Consider the following 20,998-nt stretch of genomic DNA (forward strand, 5'->3'; position numbering starts at 1 on the left):
AGAACATAGCAGGGTATTTCAGGCTTTTTATTAGCACTCTTTTGGAAATCACAGCACAAATGACTTTCCGGAGTTTCCAAAAACTATTATCTTGCATTGAATTGGTCTGCTGTCTTCCTTTTTGGCTGAATTCTACCCATATTTCTGGTTTTCAGATTTTGGGTCCTTAATGTAAATCCATTTATAAAGAGAACTGCATTGACTGAAGTTTAGTAATATCCAAGTGATTATATAAAGTCAACAGGAACTGGCCTTTCTGCACTCTTAAGAGTGTAGCACATGAAACTTGGACTTCATCTAGGCTAGAGGTATGCAACACAAAGGCCCAGAACATGCACAGATGGGCTGCTATACTTGTAGCAGCAGCATGCTAATTAATAAGCTAACAGAAGAGATCTTTGGCAGCGGGCTTCAGCAGGATCCTAAACTTAAGGTTTTGATCCAAGGCCAAATTGGAAGAACGCAATGAAGAATGAATGACCAGTTGACTCGCCACTTTCCACAGCATGCTGTAGCGCAAAGGTGCCCCTCAGACCTTCCCAGACAGTCACTGTACCGCCCACCCAAGTGCAGGGCTAAGGATGCTGCCAGCGTTCCCATGGCAAAAAGATGGCCAAGTTAAATGCGTGCCAGAGTGGTCAGTCAGAGTGGTGCAGGCATGGGGCATGTGCCAAGGGTATATACAAACCCCGGACCATGTGAATTAGGGGGCGTCTTGTCAGATGCAATGACTGTTAGTACAGTCCTGTTCTGATAACCCCTTGCAGTCACCACCCAGATCCCTTGCAGTTCCTTTCACAAGCACCATCAGGCTGTCTTTGACTGCCCAGCTGTTGCAGTATGTTCAGTTTCTCTATGTGAAGGAAGGAGATCAGTAAAATACATACAAAATACAGAAAACAGAAAGAAAGCAACTGCAGCAGACTAGTAAGTTACTTGCTAAATAGGAAAATACTGTCCCTTAAGTCACATAAAAGTCTTGATGACAACTTCCATTGCACTGTAAACTTGAACTAGTATCCCTTTTTATTAATACAGCCTAGCACGAGTGGCAGTATTTCAGGCTAATCCACCTTTTGCACTTGCCCCATCAGAACCTAGGCTAGCTACACCCTGGCCATCTCTATTAGATTTTCCAGAATATCCTTCTCCTGTAAAGTACGTACGATATTATGACCCAAAGAGTTGTTGCAGTGAGATTTTGAGTCAGATGCTCTGCATGGGATTGACTGTCTTGCATCTTCCACTTAAAAGGGAAATAGTTTTCGAACACTTCGTGTCCAACGTAGACCAGGATTGAGTTCATTCCTGAAAGTAAGCACAGGTCGTACCATCTGAAAGAGCAGGTATGAGCTTGCTTCAGAGTAAGCAGGCAGAGGCATGCCAGGCTTAGGAAACAGTGGCACCAAGACAACAGCAGGTATTCACAACAGCTAATGTTACTTGCCCCAAAGACACTACACGTGTGTGTTTTCAAATATAGTCTGAGAGGTTCTCTCCCCCAAAATGCTTATTGAAAAGAAAGATAGACAACCTATATGCTAAATCGAAAATACAACCAAATCAGTATCCTGCAATTTTACTGACAAGGAGAATAATCACAGTTACTGTCTTCAGGGTGGCCAGGTGCCAACCTATTTGGTCAGATCTATTGCCTTTACAAACAAATGCTGACTACCCTTCAAAGCTCTGGGATTTCTGGTAGGAGATATGATACCATGCTGTCACCCTACCCGTCTTCCTGTCCAGACACCAAAGCTGCTGAAAGGTTCCCTCTGCTGTGGGTTTGCATTCTGTACTCAAATGTTTGTCAAGAGCCCAGTGTGGTTAAAACCACAGTAGGATGCTTTGGGAGACACACTTCTCTAAAAGCACATAGAGACAGAACCTACACAGCTGCCCAGGGGATTTCATCTTCCACATCTTCAGAAGTGGTATTACTCTGTTGACAGACCTTTGAGTTTCCCATTAGGTTACCCAAGGCTCAGCAATCCTTTCCAAAACCAACTACGAACCAGCTGTGGTATTTTGCTTGGTACTAGGCAGCTGTTCCCTGGGACCTTAACTTGAGACCAAACTGAGAACAGCCATTGGGCAATAGTAACTTCCAGCCCTCACTTAAAGGTGACAGTCCCTCTCTCCTAAATATCTGGTCTCAAGTGTCCTAGTTCTATGCAAAGATTTGGCTCAAGTTAATCATTCTGGCATCTTTCAGGTTATCTCATTCTAAACCCCAACTCTTTAAAAAAAGACAAGGGAAGCTCAGAAAACATAAAAGGATAGTATCTGTGCGGCAGGAATTGGAAGGAATATGTTTCCTGCTGTGATTTCACTGACCTGGGTAGAAAAATGGAGCACCTGACCACAGTCTCTTGACATCCACAAGGTAATACATCAGCAGTAAGAGGATGAAGGCAAAGCAGCTCATGGTTGTCACATACGATACTGACCTACACACATTTTCAGTAGAAAGATTATTTAGAGAACTAGGTGATACAGACAGACCTCAATATATGAAAGGTAAAACATTCTCCAAGGTAAAATAGTACTTTAACAAAATCATACTAAAAGTTGTATCTCTTTGCTTACCATAAGTTCTTGTTTATGGGAATAAACCCTTCTTCTTTAGAACATTTTGTCAAGATAGCAGAAATAATTCCCTGAAATAGAAAGTTGCTAAAGATTATATAACCACTGCAACATGTTTCAGAAATACCAAGTTTGCATTGCATAAAAATGTATGTCTACTAAAGAGCTACAAAACTGACTGTCTTACCATTACTATGCTCCATATGATGAACCGACTCATAATTTGTTTGTGCTGGTCTTTGTAGAACAAGATAACTTTTCCTGCCTAATAGAATACAAAAACTTAATTAATGCCCATAATTGTCACCATGTTTCAAGAGCCAGATATATTTGCCACCAGCTACCTGTGCTAAGACAGAAAACAGAAATAGGATTTATACCAACTAAGTGGCTGAAAGGCTCAGAATAGGAACTCTGTGAAGAACGGACACAGATGGGGTAAAGTGCACCTTTTCTCTCCTCCCTGCTACGTTAACACAGAGGAAGGGGACAAGCAACTTTTTCAGGTTAACACAATGTGACTCAAGCTCCATCTCCCTCAGCAAAGACTGCACAAAGGCACACCATGATGACTCCCCAACCAGTCCCCACAGCTTCTCCACAACGCCGTGTTGCACCCTGGCTGGCTCGGAGCACACACTCCGTTTCATGCACCACTAAGAAATGTGTCCTGATGACTCTTTTCCTCGGCGTCACGCTTCTGGTCCAAGCTCTGCCCCACAGAGATTCCCAATCAATTTTTAACCCAGTGCTAACATGCAGTGACATTCCTTTCCCAGCACAAGAGTTTCAGTTTGGTTAACAGCTGCTGCACAGACAGAAAAGCCGGCAATGACTAACTAGAACTGCATCAAAAAGCATCATGATACCTTATTTTAAACACAGTGGTGAGCTGTGAGCTTTTGATGTTGGTAGCACTAATGCAAACCCCTGCCTCCCCCATGTCTGGAAAGGTGAGCACACCCATAGCACCTATGTGAGATGGCTAACACTGCATGTCAAGTGGAAAATTAACATGGGGAACATGTTCAGCTGCGACCTTTAAAACCGTATGTTTAAAATAAAGCTGTGAAGTCCATGCGTCTCTTGGCCCCATTTTCCAACATGCAGAGCCAGCCTACTCCCAGCATAAGCCCAACCTTAAAACAAGCAAAGAAAGTTTCCGGGTGGATATTTTGCAAACTCCTTGTGTCTATCTCTTAGAAAAACTAAGAAAGAGTTTTGGTTTATCTAATGCAAGTTACTGCCAGGTTAGATTCCAGTTCTGACACTCATCTCAGGCTAAGTCAGCCTGAAAGCATTGCTTTGCAGAAGGTTTTGTTAGAACCAGTCTCAGCCTTAAATAAAGAAACCAAGTTGCCTCCCCACATCCAAGATATTTTGAATCTTCCCATTATAGTGCACAGCCAGAAAGAAGAGAGGTACCTGCAGTCCCAGAAATGCCATAAAAATGCTATTTATGGTCCCCAGGATCCCTTCAGGATCATATGGCACCGTTGTTTGGTAAATCACCTTAGAGAGAAAACAGCTGTTAGAGGGCACCTGAGCAACCATCATTACCTGACAGCTCTGCTCAGTGCTTGCCTGCGGCTTCGTACTGCAAACCAAAAGCTACTTACGCTTGAAGAGGGATGCTGATATATATGCTTTTCTCCAAGAAGCAAACGATCAATGTAACCAGCTGCTCCTCCGGTGCAGTTGGGATAGCGTCCAAAGTCTCCAATGCCCCCAGGACCAAGATAGCCCCTAGGACAAAAGCAAACAGGTTATGGCACAAAGTGCTGGCACGCTCCACCTGAATAGCAGCTGGTCCAGTGGCCTAGCCCACTAAATGCTCAATGTTTTCCTGGCCAGAGGCACACAGTGAAACACTGGTCCTACATGACACCTGGCTGGTGACCACCCTGTTTTGATCATCGCAATTCTATAAGCAGTTGAGTCATGAGGGGACAGGCAGTATTGGGAGCCTAAAGCTGCTGCTCCACCTGCCCTGCAGGTGCTGACCCTTTAAAGGGGCAAAGATAGAGACAGGGATGACATTGCAATGATCGTATATTGCTGTACACAGACCCCAAGAAGATTTTAATCCTCTTCTTTAGACAGAAGGGAGCAACGATGTTACCTTTTGTAACACCTGGTACTTCAGTACCAAAGTAAAGAAGTTTTTTCACATGATGAGTGCTTCCCTTAATGAATGCTGGCCTAAAAGCTCTCCTCTTCATTCTTTCCTTATGGGTAATAAAATGTATTTTCTACTCACTAGAAGAAAAACAATCTGATGGCCCATAGAAAGCAGTCTGAGTGCACAGTCTTACCTGGGACAACCTGGCACTGGTAACAAAAAGGTCAGGCAGAGCCAAATCACTTCTAACATCAGAATGAAAATCCACTGTGGCCAGTAGGGGAGAATATCCTGCAGAGCAGGACATGGCGTCTCCTGCATGAGATGGAGGGAGTGGGGTATTAGCTGGCAAGTGAAAAGCATGCCCCTGGGGACATCCTGTGCTTCCTGGCAGGCAGTCCCCCAGATATGAGAGCTGTTGTCATTACAAAACTGGGTTCTATCAAGAGACCTTTCATCTTCATGAACAATTTCCACACACTTAGTTACTTGGGGGAGGGGGAGAAAGAAACCAAAACAATAGCCCACAATGTTTTTCAGCTTGGAAAATGTCAAAAGGAATTTTGATTCACGAGTAGAACAAAAGCCTTTTGGGAAAACAGACTCCAAAGGCCAAAAAGCAGTATTACTTTCCCCTGCTGTGAAAAAACACTGCCAAAATTAACCAGACAAAATGCAGGCCACAGGATTCAGCACAGCTATGTCTGTCCCTGGGGTCCATTGGTGGTGGAAAGTCATCAAAACTGCCTGGGAATGCCTGCTTCTAAGCACCAGCTGAATGGATCAGTGAAATCCTCAAATAGAGCAAAGCTAGATGTGATAAAATGCAGACCTGGACACTGAAGGGTGCATGTTCCCCGAAACTTCTGCCAGGTCACACTGCACTACACATCAAGTAAGATGCTACATGTTTTCTCATAATTTCTCATGCGTTCTTTGTGCTCAGACGAGCAACCCTACTCCAGTATCACTTGTCATCTCCCCACATAACTCACCAAGGTCCCATTCTCAGCCCCAGCTCTGGTAAACAGGAGCTCAAGAGCAGCAACCACCAGGTACGTGAATCCCAGCCTCTGGAGCACCCCAGGAATACGCAGATTATCCCAGGACACTGGAAAACATGAAAGCAATATGGCAGAGGAGCAGACATGGGCTCTTTAGTAAATATGAAAGCTGCCTTTCTCCAGGGAGAGCTGACACGCACTGCACCTGCGGGTACAAGGGACACCTCCACTCTGCCACCCCACTTTCTGTAAATCAAAACCCTGGGAAAGTCACCTCTAAGACGATGAACAGTGGTTGGCACAGGGGTCAAACAGAGAGAACTGCATCAGTGTAGAACTGAACAGCGCTCTACAGGACACAACAAACTGCCCCCAAGCAACTGGTCATTAACAGTAAGGCTGACTTTTCTCAACAGCCCAACCAGGGAGGCAGGAACAACAGTTGCAGAAATACAAGACAGACAGCAAGTTCCACTCACATGGTCCAAGGCAGTAATTGGGATTCACAACTATGATTCCCAGCAAGATTAACAAAAAACTCCTCCAGAGGATTTTCCCGAGCACCTTCTGCTTGGAACTTCCCAACCTCAGCATGGAGCTCAGTGACAATGATACTGATGTCCCCATGATGAACACAAACCTGGAGAACAGAGCAGATGGGAAACTGAGCTGATAGATTTCTCATCACACGTGTGTGACAGCAAACACTGAAGACTGCAGAGTAGCCTGCACTGGCCCACCAGAAATGCATGCACTGAGTGAAATTGGAGAACTTTATTTCCTCTGATTGCTAGGCATTCCCAGACAACTGAGCCAGCACTAAGGGACAGTTCAGAGAAGTAACAGCATTCTGGTCTTTTGCAGCAACACATACGCTACCAAAAAATTCCATTACCCAAAATTAAATTAGCATCTTCAGAGCAGTAAAACACAAGCTGCAAATCTATGACCGAAGTTCAGAACTGTCCCGCTCCTTCCCTCTAGATTAGGTTCACAGTCCAAGGCCAGCTCCCATCTCCAAGAGTAACTACAACCGATGTGTATTTTAGGGAAGCATGCTATGGACAGGTGGGATAATTGCTTCCCTGTACAACCATTCTCTGGTTACAGACAGATTAGCTTAATCCAAAATTCCCTTGGCTATTTTCTCTCTGGATACCTATCAGTCCAGGTTTTAATCTTGCCAGATTGTCCACTTCCAATACAGTAGCGTGGCAACAAGCTCCTCAGGGATACTGCACTTCCATTAGCAGGGTAACCCCGGGCCTTCCACTGGCATTGTGTGAGGGGAGGAAGGAGGATGTGGGGCAGCCGAAAGCACTTAGCTCTTCTACTCGTTCATAAGGATGATGCTGTTATCTGGAGGGGCAGATTCCTACCAACCACTCAACACAAATTTACCCTTCCAAATAGGTTTCCACATGGAGACAAGGTACACATGATGTTCTCCTTCCAACCCTTAACATAAAGAACCACTTGACACAAGAACTATTCTTCAGGAAGACTTACCATGGGAACACCAGATCTGCCACTGTTAATCCTACAGGGAAATACAAAGGAACACATTATTTACCTCGAACCCTCCCTAAATTTTAACCATTATTGTTGAGTTTCCAGAGGAATTGCTGGCTGCTTGCAATTATTTGATGCCCTAAAACCTAAACCACATTATAAACAAAACCTACAAAGAGCCAATCATCTTGCTTCACTGCTTTTACCATTCTTCAAAAATAGGGTCAGAACTGATAGCTGTGTCCTGGGAAAGATTTCAGGGATGGCATCCTTGCTGTTCTCCACTAGGGCAGCATGATGCCTGACCCCTTCACCATCAGCTTGCCAATCAAGGCACTATGTTTGTACAGCATCGAGCACCATCAGCTTGACTGTGGTCATTAAACACCACAGAGAAGTTAAAGATAGGAACCTGTGTCAAAAATGAAAAGGTTACGCACAGACAGTGATCTGAAACCCCCGCGTGACAAGCAGGACTATACACTGCTTTGCCCATTAACCTAACAAGCCAGATACTCCGCTGAGGCAAACTGGCACAGTGTCCCAGCCCTCAGCTGAGCAACAGCTCGCTGGCAGCAGCTACCGTGCTAACCATATCTAGATACTGCTGCAGTTAAAACCCAGATTAATTGTCTCAATTGTACTTTACCATTCCAACTCTCATGTTTGAAGAACCAGTATTTTCCTCCTCCATAGTTAACAAACACCATAATTATAAGAGACAGCCTAAAAGGACAACAACAAAAACACACACAAAGTATCACGTGTCAATGAAATACATATGTATGTGAACACAAAGTTAATGTTTATGCCCATTAAAACATTTCTAACTGTGAGACCTGGTTTATTTTATTTTTAAGGCAAGATTATGTACAAGGTTTCCAGCTTTGCCAACCAGGAAGCAGCATTTCAAAGATCATGGGTGGCCGTGACCCAAAGTAAGCTCCTTCACATAGCATTTTCGCATGGAACGTATGTTATTCTTTTCCACCCTCTGCCACAACTTTGATGTTTCCTCAAACTAGATTAACTGCAAAGTGTTTCAGAAAATCCAAGAATTAAACCCTTGACTATCTTCCAAGTAAAACAGACCCCTCTGAACTGTCCATCTGCTATATGTTTCTGCACACTGTCAAACAGCCATTGGAAAAATCTCATTGTTCTTGGAAGAGTTGGTTTTTGAGCAAGGTCTTATGCTCACCCTCGGAACGTGTCCAGGGAACGCAGCCGCTGCCGAGAGGCTGTACTCCAAAAACGCGGGGTGGGATCACTGTTAATGGAGTCTGTTGTGTTCGGGGACCCAAGCTCCTTTGGGAACAAACCACACACACGAAGGACAAGTCAGCAGCTGCAGCAGCTGCCTAGGGAACAGAGGTCAGCAAATCGCAAACTTTCACATACTGTGTTTGTCTTTGTTCTCCCCATCTTCCTCGTCTTTTTGTTTCCCCACTTTCTAACCCCTTCATAGCTCCACCATATTGCAATAATATTTGCAGATGCTCCACACTCCACCTTTGACCAGTGTGGAAACAACAATGCAGTGAAAAGAGCCCTGTGTTTGAGACTCATGAAAGTTGAGTCCAGTCAAAATCAGTCAGACTTGCTGTCACTGTGAGTTCTGCTCTACAACAGAGTTGAGCAGATCCAGTTGCTGACTCTTAAAAGAGGATCCATCCCATCCTATGCCATCAGCAACTTGTCTGACACCACAGAGAGACTGTTCAGAGAGCTAAACCAGCAGAAAATCAATCCTTTTACATGTGGGAGTGGCTTCTTTCCAATTGAGTTCCCTAGATCACTCAGTGACAACATACAGAAGCAGGTATTGCTATAACACAGCTATAGAGATGAACAAGAACTGCTGCAGATCTCTGCTCCCAAGTCATTTGATTCTAGACTGATTTGGACCTCCTAGATGTGAAGCCCAGACTGTGATGATCTATCTGTATTCTAGCACAAAACACAGCTCACACAGAAATGCCAGCTCTAGGGCTGCCGGAAAAATCCTGATTTACGCATAGATCCTGCTAAAATTCCTACTGTGCTGGAAACAGAAATGAAAGCTGGCATTTCTTCCCTTCCCTTACGCTGCCTGTGTCAGAAGGGGACAGTATTTTCACTAACACGTTTGCCTCAAGGGAACTAAAGAGGGCACAAAGCTGTATGTTCAAGACTTGCAAGAGCTCTACTGGGAATCCACTAAGCTTGCACAGAAAACCAGCCTAGCACTCTGCATTGACATAAAATTACCTGTCTGACATCAATACAAGATTTGCCAAGGGGAATATACACAAAGGGAATATGATTAGTAATAAACAAGTCCCCAGATGTCCAGATAGTGTGTGTTCCTCAGAGATGAAAACACTACAGAATGCAAAGATACAGTGGTCACTCACAGAATTAATCAGACGATCAGTTTCTCTGGGGTTCAGTTTCTTGTAAACCCAGTTTCTGACTGGATCAATTCTGAAAACGAGTAACAGTTTAAAACATAAAACAAAACAAGAAGCGCTTCGTAGCCAACTTCATCTTAATATCAACTATTTAGCAGCATAAATGAAAAGTTGGGACAGTCCCTATTTCTGTTTTCCCAGGTCACATAGGTAATACTGAGATTCCACCAACACCTGGGACCTCAGCTGCATAATTACACTGCTGTGAGCTCAGATTCGGGAGCTTTATTATCAGGTTGTTCGCAGGCAGGGGTGACTCACGTCATTCAGTACACAAGACAAAAGGCTGCATATGCTACACACACTTAGGTCCCACCGACTTGTATTGCCAGTTCAGGGCTAGACCCAGGAACAAGTCGGGGAGGGTGAGGCAGGGTGTGTGACAGCGGGTGTCAGTTGCTCTCCAGTAACTGCGCTACACACAAACTAACAAGGCTGCAAGATGTCTCTCAAGTGAAGTTGTATCACTTTGTATTTATTATCATATGGGCAGCCACCACAGCTTAACTTGTATGTAGCAACCTGATATCTGATCTGCAAGCAGGGTTACAGTGGGACTCTGAAGCGCTAGAACATTCTAACGTGTTTTAACTGGCAGCTCCGCTTCATGTGGGAGGAAGTATTACAATACTGTTCACTTACTTCATAAAAAGGCGCCCGACAATCAGGATAGCAAGGATTCCCATGTAAACCAGGAAAGCAAAGAGAATAGCTACATGAAAAAGAGAAGAACACAACTCTATAAACAATCTGACAACACCACTCAGCTGCCCAGGCTTGACCAAGCACGACACAAACAACAGAAAGCCCAACACACCAATCATCACATCCCTTCTCTGTGCAACACGTATCCCCGGCCTGAGCCCCAAAGGAAAAAACCACCACCACAATCCAAAACAAAAGCCGGCTAGTTTCAAAGTGCAACTCAGTGGCTGCACATCTCAGCAGAAAAAAGGAAAACAGAACTGCACCGCACCACAAGGCACTGATGAGAAAAGAATCAATGTGCTATATATACTCTGAAGAAGAAACTAGAGATTCAGGAAGAGCCTCAACATGAAGATGGGGGAGAGGGTAATACGTCAAGTTTGCAAGCATGGAGGGTTTTTCTTTAGAGCTGGAAAACTGGAAGGACTGAAGAATAACCTAACATAAAGGAAAAGAATGGAAGAGACGTAGACAAGAATTTGAAACAGTCCTGGAAAAGAGATGAACAAGAAAGCAAGACATGAGATTTAAAATCAAAAGTGCAAAAACAACAAAAAAGTCCGAACACTATGAATTCTTTCCCATTTTGAGAGAGAAACAAGATAGAGGGAAGAAGCAGGGAAACAGGAACTACGAAAATACCTCCCTCCGGACACATACCCACTGATTTTTCTGGGCTAATCCCTGCTGCCAAAAGGCTGTGCTTATACAGTGTATCACCTGAAGAGGCCTGAACCTGGTCAGGGCCTCGAGACAGATGTATAAAACATAAGAAGGTAAGATGCTGAGAGAGAAGAGTAGCAAGCCCATGACACATCTTCAGCACAGCACAAGTGGTTGCACAGGTTTTTTAGGAAGTTGGTCCTGCTGGGAGACATGCAAGTTGTGGAATGAAAAGGCAAAAACAGAGGATTACATACGGAGGTAGCTGTTGATAGGGCCTTCATTGATGACTAGGTCACAAGAAACAGTTTCGGTGCTTGTATTTAGGCTTGTACTTAGAGTCTTTACCACAAGGGAGTAATTGCCAAACTCTCCAAAATTATACTGAATCCTGCAAAGGATAAAGGAAACAAAACTTGCTGAGCCATCACCGCTACATGCGGGTACCGCCGCAGCATTCAGGGGGCTGTAAGCCTTAATGCTTGTAGGAAAGGCAAGCTTGGCCTAACAGCGTGATTTAGCAAGGAGCTGGCTCTGCCTTTGCCAAGCACTGCCTTCCCCTAGCCTAACACAGACGCTTTACCACACGTGCACTGCTTACTACATCACCTGTCTTCTTGAGCTACAGACTCTGCAAGAGAAACCAGGCGCTTGCAGATGCTGGCTCGACGCATACCAGTTTGGCTCCTGCCTGCACCTAGATCCTTTCGGCATAATTACAACGTATGCCACGGTTACAGCAGCAGGGGAAGCCTGAACTCTAGGTCTGAGCAGTCAGGGAAAAGGTGATGAGCAGGTAATAAACAGGTGCACAGCTTCAAAAAAAAAAAAACACCAAAAAACAAAAACCAAAATACAGGACAGAGCCATCCAGGTGTTCCCTGGGGCCGGGCCACATACTTGCAGAGCTCTCTGTCACCCACAGAGCCGTTGAGCAGCAGGGTGAGCGGATGCTGGGTATCGACCATCACCGCCGCCGTGCCCGGTTCTCTCAGGCTCCCGTTGCTTGGTGGGACAAATGCCAGGAACTGATACAAGCACTGTGGAAGAAGAGGGTGAAGCGAACGCATCAGCGCCCAAGGACGGCGAAGGGGGGTCTGCCACCGCACCGTGTTGAAGGCAAGGGGAGGCGCCCGGGGGCTGGAGGCGCCCAGGGGCTGCAGGGCTTCCCGGTGTGCTGCTGCGAGGCACAACCGGGGCGCAGCTGCCTCGCAAAGCCGCGGGGAAAGGCCCGCAGCCCCGCCGGGGGCCGGCGCGGGGCTGGGAGCGGCGGGGGCCGGCGGGACCCCCGCACGGCGCGGCTCGGCGCCGCTGCCCCGCTCACCTGGTGGCAGGCGCCGGAGAGGGCGGCGAGGCGCAGGCCCTGCGCCGCCAGCTCGTTGCGGACGAGCAGCAGGGCCTGGTCCATCCGCCCCGCGGGGTGCCGCTCCGCCGCCGCCCCCCCGAGCGGCCCGGGCCCGCGCCCCGCCGCCGAGCCCTCCCCGTGCGGCTGCGTGACACCGGGCGCCATCAGCAGGGCGCCCAGCGCCGCCGCCACGGCCGCCACCAGCCCCGCCGCTGCCGCCATGTCGCTGCGCTCCGCCCCGGGGCGGCGCCGCCGCCACCACCACTGCCCTGCGCGGCCGCGGCGGGGCCGGGAAGCGCGGTCGGTCCTTACCCCCCCCGCCGCCGCCGCGTTTGCCGGGGTCAGGCGTCTGCGCCCGGGCGGGCCGGGCCCCGGTTTACAAGGCGGGAGGGTGAGCAGCGAGGCGGGCGTCGAGCTGACAGCCGGGGGGCCTTGCGGCGCTGCGCGCGGGGCCTGTGCTGGGGCTGCGGGCTCGGGGCTGCGGCGCCAGCCGGGCGGGCCCGCGGTGGGACGGCCCCGGACCTTCACCCCCGGGCTGGGCAGAGGGTCCTTGCTCAGCGCCCGCCTTTCCCGGAGGATGCAGAGGGCACAGCCATGGAGAAGAAGCCGCGCTTCTCTCGAAGGGAGTTTCCTCCCAGGGAGGTGTCGCCAGTCTCGTTGGCATTACTGTTTGCGGCCATCCTGCTGCTCAATGCCCTGCTCTACCTGTACCTCAGCACGTTCGACGGCTCTTCGGGACGCAGCGAAACAGACCCCGGCCTCTGCCCATCTGGGTACTTCAGGCTGGGAACGGTGAAGAACTGTTCCCCGTGGCTCTCCTGCGAAGCCATCAATAGGGAAGTCAGGAAACTCAGGTGTGTTGGTGAAGGTGCTGTGAAAAAGGTGAGTTTGGTTTTCCTTTCTTCTCTGCTGTGGATAACGAGCTTTCACTGTTTGCTGGCTAATTAATGCCCATACCACTGTTATAATTATCCTTGCAGCAGCTAATTACTGTAGGCATCCTGGGCATATGGCTACTGACAAGGTGCACAGCACAGGTAGGAGAGCGTGACCTGAGCACCTTCCGGACACCAAATGACATCCAGCTATAAAAGCAAAATCACAGAGAGTGGTGAAGCGCTTGTGGAGCATGGCACAGTCACGGTAGAGTAAGACTGGCTGGTTGGGTGGTATGAAATAATTTAATTCAACCGCATTGCCCATTCCAGAGAAAACTTTGGAAATTTTGATGTGATTATACCATTGGTAAGGGCTTGCTGTGGCAGGTACATGGCCCTACCTGAAGGCTTGACCGTCTCTGGTGACTGTAGTTTGCAGTTGTGACTAAGCAGTGACTCGAAAGTCAGCGGCAGCTGGCAGTGGTTGGTGTGAGAAGGCTCTCCACGTGTCTTACATGTCTCTTGTGTGTTCACAGGTCTTCCTTTCTGAGTGGAAGGAAAACAAAGTGGTCCTTTCAGAGCTCACCAACTCAGACCTGAAGGAGGACTTTCTCCATGGACTGAAGATGCTGAAAGCACTTCAAAGCAAGCACGTTGTCCGGCTGCTTGGCTACTGTGAGCAGCAGTTCACAATCCTCACTGAGTACCATCCTCTAGGCTCCCTGAGGGGCCTGAATGAAACTCTCCACATCCCCAAGTACAAGGGCATGAACACCTGGCATCGCAGGTTGATGCTTGCTATAGACTACGTGAGTGTCATTCAGTACCTGCACAGCAGCCCTCTGGGCACCTTAGTGATGTGTGACTCAAATGACCTGGACAAGGTCCTCTCTCAGTATCTCCTAACAAGTGACTTTCACATCCTGGTGAATGATTTGGATGCTTTGCCTGTTGTGAACAGGAGTGCTGGCAAGCTGGTGAAGTGTGGTCATCGGGAGCTCCGGGGCGAGTTTGTAGCTCCTGAACAGCATTGGCCCTATGGAGAAGAAGTGCCATTCAAGGATGACCTCATGCCTCCGTATGATGAGAAAACAGACATCTGGAAAATCCCAGATGTCTCAAATTTTTTCTTGGGCCATGTTGAAGGAAGTGACATTGTGCGACTGCATTTGTTTGACATCCATGCAGCATGTAAGAAGCAGGACCCAGCCGAAAGGCCTTCTGCCCAAGAGGTCTTAGACACCTACAGGAAGGTTTTAACTCTGCTTATTCGGGAGGCAGCCATGCCTAGTACTAGGGAAATGTTGTAGTGAATCATGAGACAAAGAACATACTGAAGTTAATGTCCTTCCTATTTATTTAGCTTGCCTGAAGGACAGAATCATTGTCCCCAAAACTGAGAAGAAAAGAACAAGTGAAGTTGTACGTTTTGATTTAGAAAAAGAAATAAATCTACCCAGTGCCAGAGCTGTGCAAGTTTCCCATTTACATGTTTAATCTATCATTGGAAGAGGAGGAGGGAAAGAAATTAAGTTGTGTGGGTGCAGGGGGAAAATTTGTTCCTTAAGAAACAATAAATTTTCTTTTGCAACATTTACACAAAAAGTCTTTTAAAAAATTACAGGAAAATAGTTAAAGAAAAATATTGGTCCACTTAAACTGATTGAAGAGGATTCAAGAGCAGAGAACATGGCATGCCCCCCACAAGCTTTGTGCTGATTCCTGTGGCTTTGGCCCACATCTTACCCACAAAGCCCTTGCCCACTTCCCCATGGAGTAAAAGCAGTGGTCGCTCAGAAAGGAGTACTCTAGTTCACTTCAGATTCTGGTGAACCCCCGATGCCAGAGCCCCAACAGCAGTCTCTCCCTGCTGGATGGGGAGCAGGTTGTTTTTGGAGCTGTGTGGCCATCGGTCTGTGGGCCCTGTATCCCACACCTGCAAGCACGTGGCCACTTTTTAAGCAAGCAGATGATGCAGTTTCTGAAGAGACTGCTTACAGACATGTGCCCTTGGTTTTCAAGCCTTTGCTCTGTGGTATTCTCAGATGGGCTCTTCAGAGATGAAGCTGTAAAACAGAAGTCTATTGCTCTTTTTTATTCCACAGAAATCCTGAGTGCTTTGGAAAAGAGCTGAAGTGCATCTTTTTTTCATTCACTTGTCCATGCAATCGTGACTCGATGGAACCAGGGAGAACAAGGAACTGAAAGAGAATGTGGCTTCCTTCCACAGCAATAAGCATTAAACATTAGCTTTGGAAAATAACATTCCTATATTCAGAACATGCAACTCTGTTGAGTCTGAATTCAAAGCCCACTAAGCATAAAGGTTGTTTTTTTGTTCAGTGTGTTTAGGAGAAACCTTTTGGTACCTACATGGGTGTTGCAGCCTGGTACCAACAGCTGGAGAGGAGGAGTAATGATGCCTTAATCCAGCAGTTGGCTCTTTTTGGTGGGACTGAGATGTATTTGTTCTCTTGCTGAAAAAACAGGAATAGTCTGAATGAGACATGGGCCCTACCATTACACACCTGAGGACTTTGTTCTGTGGACTAGGTCTTTGAAGACCTAAAGGCCTGAGACAGCTTTCATGTTTTGACTTGATAAGTGATTTGTAAGCAGAGACTTACATTGTCCTTTCTGCTCAAGTGTCTGGTTCTGTTCTTTGCTGTACTGATATTCCTCTTCACCTAAACAAGCTGTGTTGTGACTGCACTGAGAATATGCAGTCAGTTTGTGTACAAAATGTTCAAAAGCTGCTCCCAGATTTTATTACAAATGGGAAATCTTTCCTGGAAATTACTACATTCATACCTGATTTCATACAATGTCAGCAGGAGCCCTTTAAAGGCTTCTCATTATGGCTTTGCTTTCGCTCTAGTCAGTCTCTTTTCTTAAACTAGCTAATATTTGCCATTTTTCACTTGTGCAGCCCTCCCTAGCAGCTTTCCTGCTCAGGTTGTCAGGAAGCGAAGCTCAGAATTCAGGGCCTCCAACAGAGAACAGTCATTTTGGATGCTTCATGTTTGTTTTGGACTTTGACACAAAACACCTTAAAGAAGCCTGGGGAAGAATGCTCTATCTGTTGTAATTGCATCATCCAGCCCATGAACTATTGAGTTTTTATTATTAGGATTAGAGTTCTGCAGTTCCAGCATGAATCCACGATGTGCAACTTAGAAAAGCATCCTCTTACAGCTCCTCAGAACCAGGGATCAAGCTTTGAAGGGCCAAGTGTCAAATCTTTTGCATGTGCCCCCAGCAACAACTCAACAACTTGTTACCTCTTGGTAGCCATCATGTATACTTGAAAGAAAAATCAGTATCCAATGGCTGTGAAGTAAACATACCATGTGTTTTTTATGAGAGTAGCAAGGACAGACAAGAAGAACCTACCAAGCTTTTTATGCTGGTCTCTGTTAAGACAAGCTTCTGCTTGGATTCTTGCTCGGTTGTGTATTGCTGCACCTTGCAAACAGCCATATTAATTTCACAGAGTGAAAAACAAATGAGGACAAATTCTGGTTCAGTCTTGCCATGGAGATGTCTCTCTGTACCTGGTGTTACACATTTTTTTAAGAACAGGTGTATTCCTAAACATTCACCCTAAGCACTGGGTCCTCTGCATGTCTCTTCCCCATTCCCTCTCCTTTAGCTTGTGTGTTGTCCAGCATTGATTTCAGCAGGAATAAATTACATTTGTTCTGAATACAGCATTACGGAGCTTCCAAGTTTCTTTTTTGAGATGATGTCTCTGTCTATGAGAAAACACTAGATGGCAGCATGAAGGTCACTTTAGCATTAGTTAGCAGTTGCAGTCTCTCATGCCCAAACATAGCCAGGTTCTGGCCTTGGAGCCAGTATTTTGCTAGCAAACTTCCATAAACCCCTAAAAGATCTCATTGTGTTTGCATTAGCAAGTCTGTGGTAACAAAACTGACAGATGTAAGGGCTGTCAGAAGAGCCACACATGCCAGTTGCAGGGGCTAACTCTCCTTTAACTTGCTCGTCCTATGTGTGTACTTTACTGTCCCTTTTAATGTTAACCTGGCGCAACCTCAACCAAGTTTGAGCGTCACCTCCTTCCAGTCTTTCAGTAAAAGGAGAGTATGCACCCTCTCCATCTTTCTGTTCCCCACTAACCCCTTCCACAATCTCAAGATTGCATGAATCCCATCCTTCTTACATTTCCAGCTTCTTTTCCCATAAAGGGAAGAGGCAAGGCCTCACAGAGAGTGAAGAAGCAGGACAGCCCTACTATGCAGCTGCCTCCCCTCTTTCCAGTTCTCTCTGCTGGGCATTCCAGTTTTACCACCAATGACAGCCCTGAATAAACATTCAGCGGCTTTGCTGCCTAAGTACAAGCAGCTCTTACATGTCTGGCGGAAAACATCAAAGGATTGATGAGCAGCAAGAAGAGGCCTGTTCACAGCTGGAAGTCTGCATGCCCCTCTCTCCTCATTCACTCTCCAGCCAGCTCTAGATCAGTGGACATGACCTCCACACCAAAAGCACTGCCACAGGTCTGCCTAACCTCAACAGCAGCTGCTGAGTCTCATCTCAACCTCAAATCAAAAGCCTCATATTCCCTGTTCTTTCTCACAAAAGATGCTGCTTCTGGGATGGTTATTGCCATGTTTCCTATTGTACCCCTGTTCCTCCATCCCAAAAGTCCAGCCAATGAAGCTGCACAAAGATGCAGGCCACACAAGGAGAAGGGCTGCTACTGGTGATCTTCTCCTTCACAAAAATTCAGAGGAGGTTCCCCAAACCACCCTAGGTGGTCACTGTCAAGGCAGATATGGTCCCAGTGGTCCCAGGGCTTTTGTTTGCTGCCATCACCAAGACAAAGGCCTTGGGTCTGGCCCCTTGCCCAGGGACAGGATCTTCCTTTTGCTGAGGTCAGTGATCTGCACCACCTTGCCCTTCTGTTTTGGGCAATGCCTCCTCTGCCATCCCTGCAGCAGTCCCATAGCACATCCTGCTCTCCACACCCAACCCAAAGAACCAAAGCAAAGACCGTCTCCCAGACTCAAGAAATAGCACCTGCTTCCCAGACTAAACCCCCTGGGACACTGCTGTGCCAGCAGCGGAGGGAGACCTGGGACATGCCAGCTGGGCCTGCTGACAGTCTGGCTGCAGGTGCCAACTGTGTCAGGGCACCTGGACCACACTACTGGTATGGTATGCTCTACCCTTGGTCAGATGCTGTTGCCAAAACAATTTCCCAGTGGATTTCCCAATAAAGTTTAGCCCTTACCAGTTAGGTCTGTACTACAGGACACAGAACAGAAACACCCTCTCTCAGAGCTGAGTCCCACATTCAGTTCAAACCCACTGCTCCTTGTTTTCCTCGGAGTCATCCAAACAATAGCACTGTCAAGGTTATGTTGGTTTACTTTCCAAACTGCCTGCTGGCTGTAGGCTTCTAGGTGGCTCAAGCCTGATGTAGCGTGTTTCCCTTTGTGTGCTGTGGGTTTCGGAATGCATCCTAAAAGCGCTCATGCAATGCTAAATCCTGTACAGGTGAGCAGCCTTTATGACAACTCATCTATATGTTCAACACCAGCAGATGTAAGAAGCATTGCATGCATATCGACACCAGCTGCTATGTAGGTCTGGGTAAATCCTGCAGAAATAAAATAGACACAACCTATTTAATTGAACAGGGTTGTGGGTTGGGTTGTTTTTTTTTTCTTTTCTCAAGGACACTTTTAAAGTCTGTGCTACTCTGTGTTTAATGAGAGTGTTTAACTATTAAGTGTATCAGAAGTTTAGAATTCCACACAAACTTTCTGAAATTCTATCACAAGCTCTAAACCACTATTTTCCTTTGGTGCCACATAAACAAAACTTCAGATCATTATCTTTGTGAAAGAGAGGCAGTGCTGTTTGCCAAATACAATTTGTGAGATATTTGGCAGAATCTGCAACTGTAAACCAATTCTATCATTATGAATATAATGTCTTACCAACAGTCAAGAGACCCTGGGAACAAGAAAAAAGTGGTTCTCAAGTTCTTCTAGCATGATATAATGCATATATTCGTAAAGTTCATCCAAATAAATTATATGGTAGATGGTACTTTTAAAAAAGAAAAAGGATTCTGTGGGTTTATTTTAATTGAAATACTGTATACTTGAGATGACCACATGATTTCCAATAATTGCCACTCTGTGTTCTGATGTCTATAATCCAGTATTTATCAGGACTAAATGGTGAATATATTTACATTACAGTGATATTTATGTCTCAGCAATTTCTGATTCTGTTTAGCTCTGGGTAACTCAAAATCCATTAAAAATATATCTTTATATAGAGAGAAACACAGATTCTTTGGCTGTAATTTTCAAAAGAACAATCTTACTGTTAGATTGCAGCATTCACATTTTGGGTATGAAGTAACTGGATTTTCAAATCTGATTAATATACAGCAGCTTTCAGTCAAATTTATAGTAGTTTCTGGGTGCTAAGGAATTTTGGAAAGTGAATTCTTTCCTTGCAGAGCTGGAAAACCCTTTTCAGCAATTATTTTGACAAACCTATGGGACTGAAGTGGGTGCTTTTTTTAAGCACACACTAGATTTCTTTGTGAAATGAACAAAGTTCCCACTTTTTTTAAGTGTTTTTTTTTTAATTAAATCTCAGAGTTATGTGTTTTTCTCCCCAAAATCTGGTTCCCGTGTGGAGTTGTCTGACCCATAGCTGAAACTCCCCAGGCTTATTTGTTAATGTGTAATGTTGAAAATCTAGCCACTAAGCTTGGGTCTCCATTAGCTATGTTTAGCTTAAGCCAATGCCATATATTATTATTATATATTATTTGTTTGATGCCTACATGCTTTGGTCACAAGCAAGGATCCTGGAGGTCAGATGCTGTACAGGCACAGCACAACATGGCAGTCCTTTCCCCCCAAGCAGTTTAGTATAAGAAAATAGAAAACAACTGATGTCCTCATGTATTTAACAGCATACACAAGTGTTGGTCACCCCATCCCACCTCATCCCATCTACAAATAAATACACAATCTACACAGAAAGGTCACACCATTTCTTGTGCACAATGACAACTGCAAGGCCTGACCTTGCTTCGACCGAATTCTACAGCAGCTTGCATTCCCGTTTCTGAAGGTGTTTCAGGAGCCTATGACTGAAACAAAATCCCAAGCTATAAAAGCAAACAACAGCGTACCAGAAGCTAGCCTAGACTTAGGGGTACACCAACTTTGGTATTTAAACCAGATTCCTCAAGGAAGTCACACAGAAGGCCTAGACCCCTATAACTCTTCTTGCTACAGGCCAGCAAATGGGAGATCACCCCTTTTTCTCAGGTTTGCAAGGTTGTCACACTCACTGCAGCACCAGATGTTGTGTTCCTCAATCTAACCTTGTCCTACCCACTGCTTAACACTTGATAAATTCAGAGGGGCATGTGGGGGAAGACAATCTCTGTCTTCTGCGTTAGGGGTGGGAGGATTATCCGAGCCTTAAATTGAGCATTTAATTAAATCAAACAAATCGGGCACCTGCAGTGAGGCAGCCTGTTCCTGCATGCTGGAGGCTGCAGAGAACACCCCCACCCCAGAGACCTGAAGTCATGCTTTGTGGACACAAGCCTTGGTTTCCTCCAGATGGGAAGCTGGGTGCAAAGTCCTGGGGCATTCCAGCCCCTTCCTTGGTTGTCCAGAGCAAAGCTGCAGGGTTATTACACAAAGTGCTTTAGACAG

At 46.1% G+C, this 20,998-nt stretch overlaps 2 protein-coding genes across 2 annotated transcripts; one reads left to right on the forward strand and one right to left on the reverse strand.

Annotated features, from left to right (window-relative positions):
* Positions 1–12: 12 nt before the first annotated feature.
* Positions 13–12,618, reverse strand: HGSNAT (heparan-alpha-glucosaminide N-acetyltransferase; the record flags this gene model as incomplete). The annotated part of the gene is made up of 17 exons (XM_080388118.1): positions 13–1,308; positions 2,338–2,450; positions 2,590–2,660; positions 2,777–2,854; positions 4,015–4,101; positions 4,209–4,335; positions 4,905–5,026; positions 5,707–5,822; positions 6,195–6,355; positions 7,225–7,255; positions 7,877–7,953; positions 8,429–8,535; positions 9,624–9,693; positions 10,323–10,392; positions 11,309–11,442; positions 11,952–12,091; positions 12,376–12,618. The coding sequence occupies 17 exons, from the start codon at positions 12,616–12,618 to the stop codon at positions 1,127–1,129; spliced, it is 1,929 nt and encodes a 642-aa protein (XP_080244244.1). The 3' UTR covers positions 13–1,126.
* A 372-nt stretch (positions 12,619–12,990) lies between these two features.
* Positions 12,991–14,703, forward strand: POMK (protein O-mannose kinase; the record flags this gene model as incomplete). The annotated part of the gene is made up of 2 exons (XM_080388195.1): positions 12,991–13,278; positions 13,811–14,703. The coding sequence occupies 2 exons, from the start codon at positions 12,991–12,993 to the stop codon at positions 14,582–14,584; spliced, it is 1,062 nt and encodes a 353-aa protein (XP_080244321.1). The 3' UTR covers positions 14,585–14,703.
* Between the last annotated feature and the right edge of the window lie 6,295 nt (positions 14,704–20,998).

Source organism: Falco punctatus (genome assembly GCF_963210335.1).
Source record: "Falco punctatus genome assembly, chromosome: 1".
NCBI lineage: Eukaryota > Metazoa > Chordata > Aves > Falconiformes > Falconidae > Falco > Falco punctatus.